The sequence below is a fragment of the Macaca thibetana genome, chromosome 12 (genome assembly GCF_024542745.1).
Source record: "Macaca thibetana thibetana isolate TM-01 chromosome 12, ASM2454274v1, whole genome shotgun sequence".
Taxonomy (NCBI): domain Eukaryota; kingdom Metazoa; phylum Chordata; class Mammalia; order Primates; family Cercopithecidae; genus Macaca; species Macaca thibetana.
Window position 1 is genome coordinate 81,168,643 of NC_065589.1, and position 12,350 is coordinate 81,180,992.

Below are 12,350 nucleotides of genomic sequence, written 5' to 3' on the forward strand. Positions count from 1 at the left end.
ATGAATGATTTGATACAAAACGGATAAAGGAAATGAATAATTGTCTGTTCACATGAAAAAAATAAAAACATATGAAAAGATATTGAACCTCACTAATAATTTGAATAATCAAATTAAAACAATGAGGTTTATGTTTTATTTATAAAACTAGAAAAGACATTTTAAGCAGTTTGATAATTTACTGTGAAAAGATGTGGAGGAAAAAAATAAGCACTCTCATACACTGTTGATATAAGTGTAAATTACAAAAACATTTTATGAAGGTAAGTTTACAGTATTTATCAAAGTAAAAAAATGTCTGCTCTCTTTGCTACATAGGTTCCCATTGTTAGAAATTTACTTTATAGAAACATCTACAAAATAATGACAAAATATTTGTATGAACAATCATTGCAGCAGTTTTTATGGGAAAATATAAACAACCTAAATGTCTATCAAGACTAGCTAATAAATAAATAAAGGAAAGTTCGTCCATATAATTGAATGCAATGCAATCATCAAATAGATAATGTAAATTTGAATTGCTGGTATGGAAAATGTTCCAAATATATTAAGTGGAAAAGATAAGATATGAACACTGTATATTGTATAATCCCTATTGTGTAAATTTAAAAGGGCATATATTTACATGCAGGTTTAGGCATTAAATTTGGGGGGAAAGATGCACAAAAAAGATTAACAGTGATTACTTTTGAAAAGAGATATTGCAAATAAGCGTAGAGAAGTACTTTTACTTTTCTGCCATGCTATACCTTGTGAATTTTAAATACTGGCAGTTATTAGTTTTATTTATTTTAAAATGTTAATAAGGATAAACTAGGTGGTAGCCATTTTGATTGTCTTGTTTTTAGTGTTTTTTAAATAAAGGAGAGCTGTAAAGACCACTGAAAATATATTAAACAAGAATTAATTGGGCCAGTGTTATTCACAAGATTCATTTTCATAATTGAGAATTGAATTCTACACTGTCTGAGTAAAGTCAATGAATAAATGCAACTACGAGTTTAACATGATCCAGTGGAATTTCTGTGGTTTTCAGACAGCAATTGCAATCCGAGGACCACTAAAAAATATGCTTAAGATAAAGATTTTCTAACAATAAAGCTGTCCTATGATGGAAAAGATAGCCTAACAAAACAATACAACCGGTGTTGGCAGGGGGATGGTGGCTCACACCTGCAATCCCAGCACTTTGAGAGGCTGAGGTGGGTAGATCACTTGAGGTCAGGAGTTCGAGACCAGCCTGGCCAACAGGGTGAAACTCCATCTCTACTAAAAATACAAAAATTAGCTGGGCATGGTGGCAGACGCCTGTGTTCCCAGCTACTAGGGAGGCTGGGGCAGGAGAATTGCGTGAACCAGGGAGGCGGAGGTTACAGTGAGCCGCTATCTCACCACTGCACTCCAGCCTTCGGGACAGAGTGAGACTCTGTCTCAGACAAAAACAAAAACAAAAACAAAACCACTAAACCGGTGTCAATGATGTGTTGAAGCACATCCTGCTATCTCTGCCTAGAATACTGTCCCCTCTGCTTTTCTGCCTAGCTAACTCCAACCCAACTCACAAGAGCCAGCTCAAGCATCGCCTCCTCCAGGGAAGCTACCCTGATAGTCTCTCTCACCTTGTGGTTTAGATAACTGCTACTCAAAGTGTGGTTCTCAAACCCAAAACATTTTGCACAACATCCTCATGATCTGACTCTATGCCTGAGGCCTACTAAGTCTACATTTTAAACAACACTCCAGGTGATTTGTAGTCACATTAAAATTTGTGAAACAGTGGGTAAATGACAACCCTGGGTGTGCCCACATTTTCTTGTGCATACCTGCATCGTAGCATTCATTATACAGCATTTACAATTTTGTGTTCTTGTCTAAATTAGACTGCAAGATCCCTAAAGGCAAGATCTAAGATTTTTGTTGTTGTGCCATATCCATTGCACCTGGCACATTATGGACACTCTATAAATGTTTGTTAACTGAGCAAATCAGAAAGAATGAACAAAAAGTAAACACAAAATTTAATTCCACCTTTACAGAACTCTATCAATGATATAGCAATGTAAAAATCTTAATTAGAAATGACAGAAAAAGTGATTTTAAAAGATATTTTTAAAAACCACTATACTTAAATGTATGCATATCCTAGAAATATATTACAAATTATTTTTATTCTCATGAAAGAGCACATGAAATCCAGGACTATACATAAAGCATCTTATGATATTTGCCCTTTCTTCTTTTAAAAAAAGCCCACTTTCAAGTTATCATATAATATCATAAATTTAGGTGCAAGCCAGCAGCTGAAAAAACAGAAATAAACTACTTTTAGATTTCTTTTGTTTTGTTGATGACACACAAATTATGTTACTGTTTATCTTTAAGACTGCAGCTGTTGCTGGCTCTGCATCACCGTTTACTGTAATTACTGCCTTCAGATTTCTTTCTGACCCATATCCCGTTATAGGATATGCTCAGGCTAGATGAGCAACTTCTAAAATCAGCAGCAATCGTGGATGTTTGCAAAATCGTTGTGTTAGAAAACTCTTTTTCTAGTAACATGAAAATTATTTAGTATGCCTTCACCCTTTAACAAAAATCCTCACCTGGCTGTTTCTCGCCACTCAGCATCCTCACCTTCACGCCAACAAATCTCATCCAGTTCTGTGAAAAGGTCATGAGGAATGTGTTCCTCGTCATCATCCTCGGTTCCAAGAATAAACTGTACCCTCTGTGATGGGGTGTCTAAAAAATCAGAGACATGTATTACCATGAACATGTATTACCATGACCCTGAGCTTAAAATATCCCAGTCACTGCCTTCAACACCACCCCAAGCTCACACCTCCCCTGCTCCCCACTGCAACACTCATCCAAAACAAACTCAGGAACTAAAACCAAATTCATCATTACATGAAGTCCAGTATAATTTGGGAGCATAAATATATAAAATGTATATATTAATGTATACATATAATAAATAAATAAATGATTATTTTGGATTATTTTTAACACTCATGGAAGCTATTCCTATTTCTCAGACACATATACTCATTTTCTCTCATCATATATGGTATATTTTATGGGTAATATTCAGGAGAGTAGATTATGATAAAATTCATTTATACTAAAACTATGCAGAGTGTTATTCACCAAAAAAAATCCCTTGTGATCCTCCTTTGTAGTCATTCCTATCTCCCTTTTGTAGCCCCCAGCAACCACTAATCTGGTCTCTTCTGCTAGCTTTGCCTTTGCAAAATGTCATGTAAGTGGAAACACAGCATATAACCTTTTGAGACTGACTTTCTTCACTTAGCAAATGCCTTTGAGATTTTGAGATTTATCTGTGAATGTGTGTATTAGCAGTTCATTCTTTTTCATAGCTGAGTAACAGTCCATTGTAGGAATGTACCACTCTTGGCTTATGCATTCACCTGCTGGAGGACATTTGGATTTCTAGCGCTTGGCAATTATAAATACAACTGCTATAAGTATTCTTGTGTAGGCTTTTGTGTAAACATAAATTTTATTTATCTAGGGTAAATACCTAAAATGAAGATTGCTAGTTACACAAAAAGTGTACATTCAGCTTTATAAGACACTGCCAAACTGCTTTCCAAAATGGCTGTACCATTTTGCATTCCCAGCAGCAATGCAAGAGAGTTGCAGTTGTTCTGAATCTTCACCAGCACTTGGTATTATCAGTTGTTTTGTAGCCATTCTATGTAGTGATATTTCATTGTGGTGTTACTTTACATTTCTATAATGGCTATTGCTGACAATTTTTCCTAAGTTTATTTGACTTCCATATTTATTCTCTGGCAAAGTGTTTATTAAAATATTTTGCTTATTTTTATTGGGTTGTTTGTTCCTTACTGTTGAGTTTTGAGACTTCTTTATACATTCTGGATACACGACATTTTTTGAACGTATGATTTGCAACATTTGTCTTTTTTCCCCATTTATAGTTTGTCTTTATATTCTTTTCGCAGTGTCTTTCATTGAGGAAAAGTTTTAAATTTTGATAAATTCTAATTTGTGTGTGTGTGTGTTATAGATTATGCTTTTGGTATTAAATTTGAAAACTCTCTGCCTAAAGGTCACAAAGATTTTCTTTTATGTTTTCTTCTAAAGTTTTGTATATTATATTTTACATCTTGGAGCTATGGTCCATTTTGAGTTAATTTTGGTATAAGATATGAGGTTTAATTCACGGTGGTTTTTTTTATTTTTTGCATATGGATGTTAAATTGTTCCAATATCATACCATTTATGGAAAAGACCCAAATAAAAGACACAGAAAAAGTGTATTCTTCATGCTTTGTGCTGTTTTCGAAAATCAATTAGCTATATTTGTTTGGACTATTTTTCTGGACATTCTAATATGTTCCATTGATCTAGGCCTATATTTCAGTCAGTCCAGGATACTATAACAAAGTACCATAGACTGAGTGGCTTATAAACAACAGAAATTTGTTTCTTGCATTTCTGAAGGCTGGATGTCTGAAATCAGTGTGCCAGTGTGATTAGGTTCTAGTGAAGGCCTTATTCTGGGTTGCAAACTGCTGTTTTCTCCTTGTAATATCACATGGTTGAAAAGGCTGAGAAAGTTCTCTGAGGTTCATTTTATACGGCACTAATCCCAATCATGAGGGCTTTACCCTCATGACCTAATTTCACCTCAAATGCCCAATCTCCTAATACCATCATATTGGGGTTGGAATATCAACATAGGAGTTTTGGGGGAACACAAAGATTTAGTTCATTGCTTTGTCTATTCCTTTGACAATACCACACTTTCTTGATTACTATAACTTTAGAGTAATTCTTCAAGTCAGATGGTATGAGTCTCCCAAATTTGCTCTTCTTTTTCAAAACTGTTTGGCTATTCTAATCTTTTTGCCTTTTTATACACATTTTAGAACAAGTTTTTCTGTATCTACAAAGTTCCTGCTTGGAATTTGATTGAAATTGCATTAAATCTATGGATCAATTTAGGGAGAATAGTATCTTAACTGTAATGATTTTTTCCAATCCATGGAAACTACATGTATCTTTATTTATTTAGGTCTTCTTTCATTTCAAAACATTTATTTCATCAGGTTTTATAATTTCCAGAACACAGATTTTATACCTGCTTTGTTAAATTTATACCTAGATATTTCATTTCTTGAGGTTATTATATTTTTTAATTTATTTCCAATTTTTAATGCTAGTATAAAGAAATGTTATTTTCATGTGACCTTGGATCCTTCAACCCTATTAAACTTACTTATTATTTCTAAAAATTTTTTTTGTAGATTCCATGGAATTTTCCAGGTAGACGATCATGTCATCTGTGAATATGAACGGTTTTATTTTTTCCTTTCCAAACCCTTTGTTTATTTATTGTACTAGATAGAATTACAGTACAATATTAAGTGGCAGTGGTGCGAGTGGCCATGCTTACTTTGTTCCTGGTGGCAGGGGGAAAACAGCCTTTTATGAATAAGTATGATGTTAGTTTCCCTTCATCTGAGAATGCCTTTATTTAACCTTCATGCCTAAAGGATAAGTCACTGGATATAGAATCCTGGACTAAATATTCTTTCAGCATTCTCAAATGCTATTCCACTTCCTTTTAGCCTTCATGTTTCTTAATGAGAAATCTGCAATCATTGGGATCATTGTTCCATTTTTCTCTGTCTACTATTAGAATCTTTTGTTTTTAGTTTTCAGAAGCTTGGTTATGATACTTTTGAATAATTTTGGGATTTGGGGCTTTGTTTTGGTGTTTGTTTATTTTAGCATCTATCCTTGTTTATTTTAGCATTTATCCTGTGGGAACCCTGAGCTTCTTGAATGTGTAAGTTTATGGGGTTTTTTTCCAGAAATTAATTCTTTCTTTCTTTCTCTTCTCTTTTCTTTCTCTTTCTCTTTCTTTCTTTCTTTCTTTCTTTCTTTCTTTCTTTCTTTCTTTCTTTCTTTCTTTCTTTCTTTCTTTCTTTCTTTCTTTCTTTTCTTTTCTTTTCTTTCTTTCTTTTTCTTTCTTTCTTTCCTTTCTTTCTTTCTTCCGCTCTCTTTCTTTCTTTCTTTCTTTCTTTCTTTCTTTCTTTCTTTCTTTCTTTCTTTCTTTCTCACTTGCTTGCTTGCTTTCTTTTTCTTTTTCTTTTTTTTTGAGATGGAGTCTCACTCTGTCACCCAGGCTGGAGTGCAGTGGTGTGATCTCTGCTCACTGCAACCTCTGCCTCCCAAGTTCAAACGATTATCCTGCCTCAGCTTCCCAAGTAGCTGGGATTACAGGCATGCATCACCACATCCAGCTAATTTTTGTATTTTTAGTAGAGATGGAATTTCCCCATGTTGGCCAGGCTGGTATCAAACTCCTGACCTCCAGTGATCTGCCCGCCTTGGCCTCCCAAAGTGCTGGGATTACAGGCATGAGCCACCACACCTGTTCTTCAGCAATTATTTCTTCCATAGTTTTCTATTTATCTGTTTGCTTCATACTCTTTCTCTTTTGCTTCTGATATACTGATAGCAGAATCCACTGAGAATGGTCATTAACAATAGCCACAGCTTGTTTTGACATCATCTTTTCTCTAATTTTCCCATAAATACGCCATCAATCACTTTAATAAATCTAACCAACAGAGGCTGGAAACAAACTCATCCACTTTGTCTCATACATGTCTTTACTTAAGGTTACTATCAACAGGACTCAAAGCAGAAGGATGGACCAATCTACAGTATATACCTCAACCACACTGCCGATGTATTCAGCTGCTGAACGCAACCAACTGAATAAATCCCCCAAACCATGAAGGTTTCCCTTACAAAGCCATGTGACTTTCTCCTTTAGTTTCTATATTAACCTTTCCACGTGGCTGGAGGCATTAGATCAGGTACAGTAGGATGTATGAGCAATTGCAGAGTTTCTTCCTTGGACCACAAGGAGGTAGCTGAGGGCAATTCTATCATCCATAAAAACCTTAGTCCCTGAACTGAGGCTAAAGAAGACTGCAATTGTATCATTAATCTTTTAGATTAAATTCAGGGGCAAATTTCTTACCAATTTTTCTAATTTGATGATTACCATTGTAGGGATAACTGTCTAGGGCACACATAACTAATAAGTCAATTATCCCTCCAGGAAGCTCATCCTCATAGCCAAGTGTAGATTTTGGAGTTCTCTCCAAAATCGTCTAAAGCTTACATAATCTACTGGTGGTGTTTGCTTAAACTTTCAAAGGTCTCTTACAACCATCCCTGTGGTTCAAGTCACTGTGTTTTATTTGATAGGAAGGGAAAATAACGCATGATTTGGACATAAGACATGCAGTCTTGGCCGGGCACAGTGGCTCATGCCTGTAATCCCAGCACTTTGGGAGGCCAAGGTGGATGGATCACGAGGTCAGGAGTTTGAGACCAATCTGGCCAGCATGGTGAAACCCCATCTCTACTAAAAATACAAAAAATTAGCTGGGCATGGTGGCACGTGCCTGTAGTCTCAAATACTCAGGAGGCTGAGGCAGAAGAATTGCCTGAACCCGGCAGGCGGGGGTTGCACTGAGCCAAGATCGCGCTATTGCTCTCCAGCCTGGGCGACAGAGCAACTCTCCATCTCAAAAAAAAAAAAAAAAAAAAAAAAAAAAAAAAAAAAAAAAAAAAGACATATGGTCTTATGGTCTTAAGGGCTCACACAATGGCCCTAGAAAGAATGTTATTTACAATGACTGTGTCCCCAAAAATGGACTGATGTCAGTTAGAAGACACAGGTTGGCAATGTCTCCAACAGGGCCTCCAGGCCAGCTAGTTGGCCTTGGGGTTCTCAGTTCAGTTCAGATAATTGAGATTATCCCTGTTTTTGAGAGAAACTGCTTGGGGACAGGCAGTCCAATCTGATCTATTTGTCCATGCCAGCCACTACGTGGCATTCATCCATCCCATGGAATGAGTGATTGATGGTTATAGAAAGAGGTGTAAAGAAGACACCCAAAGGTGTTAATAGGTTGTGTGTGTGTGTGTGTGTGTGTGTGTGTGTATGTGTGTGTGTAGGAGATACAGGATCTTTCCCTGCTGTTTCTAATAAACTTCTCAAGGTTAAAAGCGATGATGATCAAGATGCAGGCAGAGATATCTGATGAAGAATGTTAAGCCAGCAGGCAATTACATTTAAAGCATTTACCACAGTTTGACAGACTCACACCAAGGACTTTTCTTTATGTGGGAGTCTCCAGGGAAAGTTCTGAAAGATCATTAATTTTACTCCTGCACCTGAAACGTAGAGTGTGTTCCATTTCAGTAGCTACAATTTCACTTTTTGTTCTAACCATCCGCTATCATACCCAAACCTTTTGTTGGGAAGGGTCAGAATAAGGGAGAAAAGGGCATTTTTATAAAATTTACAGAGATTTGTTATGTCCCCTACATTAATGGTGCATTTGGGCAATTGTAGGGGGTCTTGGCAGGAAGTGTACTCAACTGAATGGTTACTACTCTTAGAATGTAGGACCAAATGAAGCCAACAAGCATATCCAGTTAGCTATACAAGAATTAAGTACAAATTCCTGAGGCCTCCCTTTAGCTAGACTAACATTTGGAGGATATATCAATCAGGCTGGCCTGAAGTTTCTGTAAGAAGAAAGAAAAATGCGTCATGCCCAGAAATAGTCATGGTGGAATACTAATTTTTCAATATAAGTTTATACAAAATCTTAACCCTTTCGTTCTGATTATTATCCGCTTAGAGGCTGAGAGGAGATGATCTCTTTCTGAAGAAGCCACATTCAGTGACCAAACCATTTTACTTCTATGTGTGCACCAGGAGGAGGTGAGAGAGGCAGAGGTGGAAACTTTTCTTAATTTTTGAAGAAGCCCTTCCAACATTTAACAATACCAGATGCCCATGGATGATAGGAAATGTGGAAGGTCTGTCAGATACCTTGACCATCAGCCAATTGTTGCATGGCTTTGGGGATTAAAAAGTGCATGACTCTCTGACTGCAAATGGTTCAGAAATCTGAATACATAACATAGATTTGTTTCAAGGTCACATGGTGTGTCTAGAATAAACTAATTGGCTGTAATAGCAACATCCTCAGACTAGATGTGTCTGCTGCCCTACTATCAATACAACATTTATTAAGTTCTTGCCTGGTTCCAACATAAGGGTTACAGAACTTTTCTAGAACTTCAGGCTGACCACAAGAATTCATCTGAATTTCTTTGTTGACCTTTTCATTCTCCAGTGGGTCTCTTATATCAGCATTATGAAACCAATCTGGGGTGTAATTAATGCCTCATCTATAGTTTCCCCTTGATTGTCTCCTCCAGAGAAATCTCCACAAAAGGGCCAAAGTTCTTTTACAGCAGATAGAACCCGTTACAGAAAATTCCAAGACTTTTTACTGTCATCTCCAGATGGATTACAATTTGGCATGATGGTAGGAGAGTCTGAGCAAAAAAGATATCCCAGTTTTGGCCATTCTTCTGTTACCAACATTACATGGCCCACCTCACTCATTTTCCAAGAAAACCAGTCAAAGTTCTAATGATTTGCCTTGTTTCTGTACATAATAGTCATAAATTTTCCTCTCATGCTCACTGTAGGTATGTATCTCTAAAATTGTTGTTTGAAAGAAAATGCGGCCCGGTGCTATGGCTCGTAATCCCAGCACTTTGGAAGCCTGTAATCCCAGCACTTTGGAAGACCCAGGCAGGCAGATCATGAGGTCAGGAGATCAAGACCAAGCTGGCTAACACAGTGAAACCCCGTCTCTACTAAAAACACAAAAAATTATCTGGGCATGGTGGCAGGCACCTGTAGTCCCAGCTACTCGGGAGGCTGAGGCAGGAGAATGGCGTGAACCTGGGAGGTGGACCTTGCAGTGAGCCGAGATCATGCCACTGCACTCCAGCCTGGGCAACAGAGCAAGACTCCGTCTCAAAAAAAACCAAACCAAAACAAACAAACAAACAACAACAACAACAACACAATGAAAAAAGAAAAGAAATAAAAGAAAATGCAAACTTGTTCCTTTCTCCCCACCCCACAGCCCAAATGAATCTAAGTACTAATTGTTACAATGGGTGAACCTGAAACTACTGCCAGACTGTAATCTCCCTGCCTAAAGGACAGGTAAACCATATCTACTGCCTAGTTCTCAGCTTTCAACTACCTCCCCAAATCCTCCTCATTAATGAGCAATAGAGTAGAATAATATTTATTGCTCTGCTTACTAGACAATTTGGTCCACAAGTTTGCTACCAATACCAATGGACTTCTTTCAAAGTCTATTAATTAACTGTGAGGCCATCACCCTTCTTTCTCCAAAAGCCACATCTCTGTCAGTATCCCTTCCTCACTGCCAAAACTGCCAAGAATTGTGAAGGGTATCAGCATTTGCCCTGCGAGTTTTATGGATGCTAGCAAAAGCCATGAGACTCTTGAGTCAGAAACAAAAGACAGTTTATTATGCACAGAATAGTAGTACCTAGAGTATCATCATTTGTGTCGCATTCTGAGCCCCAACTCCCACAGAAGGGTGTGCAAAGGGCCAGGAGATGCTGCACATGCAGTGGGATGTGTGACAGGGGAGAATCAAGGTAGGGAACTCAACTCTTTCATAATGGACAACAATCCTCGCTGATTGTTGCTCCATAAGGAGACATTATCTCTACTGTATAAAGATAACAAACCTACCCTTTGCTGCAAAGAGAGACACTATCTATATCTTCCTAGTGTGTTCATGATACAAACATACTTGTAAAGATAGACAGGCACAAAGTCAGTTAGTGCCTCTGCCCAAAAGATGTTTGGGAACATAAGAGATACATGGAGATTTGTCTTCCAACAGCCATCTTCATGTTCTGATCACTCTCAGAAAAAGAAAGAAAAATCTTTGAATTAAAGCTTTTTGTTAAAACTGAAACTTCTTTGTGAACCTTTTCACCACCCTTCTACCTCTAAATATTCCCAATTTTATTTTCCCATTCTTCAGTGCATTCTTTGAGGGGGGAGAAAGAATTCTTGGGATTTTGCCTTCATTATTTCCTTTTTCATTATATTCTGTACAGATTATATGATTGTTACCTAGAAATCTTCATGAGGTTTTAAACAGAAAATCCATACTATTTCCATATGGCAGCAAAAATTATTAGTCTAGCCAGAAAAAAATTCATTTACTTTAGAAGAAAAACAGAAGATTAGGAATAAATCCAGCAAAATTATGTAGTACATTTGTGATAAAAATAATAAACCTTTATTGAATGATATAAAAGAAGATCCAAATAAATGCATAAGGTATATTGATGGGGAAGGCTTAGTAATAAAAAAAAATCATGAATTCAATGTTAGTCCATAAAACATCTGGTATGTTTTAAACATTTTAAAACACAAAAGAATGAGTAAATTAGTAACAAGTATATAGTAATTACTGAAATCCATATTTATCATTTTGTATATGAAAATGAACCAATTAATAAGTTATTGAAATAATTAGGTTACAACTAAGTCATAAGTGAGAGGATTTCAGAGGGCAAAGGTGAAAAATAAACACACAATGATAAAACAGTGTCATATTGTTGTGTAAATAAATATCTGTGGTAACTCCTGCCTAACTCATTAGCCTCATCTGCTGCCAGTCTTTCCCTTGCTATTACAGTCTAGCCTTCTTTAAGACTCTTAAAAAATCATGTTTTTTCCCACCTCAGAATCTTGTAGTTGTCTTATACATCTACTCTCTGCTTAAGTGTAGTATACTTTGGCACACCTACCTAATCATCCTTGTAAAACAGACATATGAACACATACATATCCACATCTAAGCATATTCATATACAAACAAATCAGGCCCCTGCTATCCTAACTCATAGCACCCTACATTTCTTGTTCTACTTATCTCAATTTCAACTAATACTTAATTGTGCAGTAATTGACTTGACATCTATCTCTTTGCTAGAATAGATGAAATATAAAGGCAGAAACCATGTTTGTTTTATTCACTGCTATATCCTCAGTAAATATCAAAGGTTTAACAAGTATTAATTTATTTAAAAGATGAAACCAAGATGTATTTTGTACACTTTCAGCTTTTTTTTTTTTTTTGAGATAAATTTTATCTTGTTGCATGAACTTTATACATAGCTTTCTGGGTAAAGTAGGGTAACAAAATATATCTCACCAACATCTCAGCTTGTTTGTTTCTGGGTTGTTTTTTTTTTTTTTTTTAACAGAAAATAAGATTGCTCAAAGTTTCTAGTCTTATTCTGTAACTGTAATTACAATTAACAGAAAAAAAAAAACCTCACATCTACCTTAAGAGCAGCTATAAGTTCAGAGTAAATCCATCGGTATGAAAGGTAACCTT

The 12,350-nt window shown here is 36.3% G+C and overlaps 1 protein-coding gene across 10 annotated transcripts in view; it reads right to left on the reverse strand.

The window, feature by feature from the left end:
• SLC4A10 (solute carrier family 4 member 10) overlaps positions 1-12,350 on the reverse strand; it is a 474,235-nt gene that overhangs the window by 151,515 nt on the left and 310,370 nt on the right. For all 10 annotated transcript variants that reach the window (XM_050752258.1, XM_050752259.1, XM_050752257.1 and 7 more), the window contains one exon: positions 2,607-2,745. In XM_050752258.1, the coding sequence (XP_050608215.1) occupies positions 2,607-2,745 (139 nt within the window). The remainder of the gene's footprint in view (positions 1-2,606; positions 2,746-12,350) is intronic.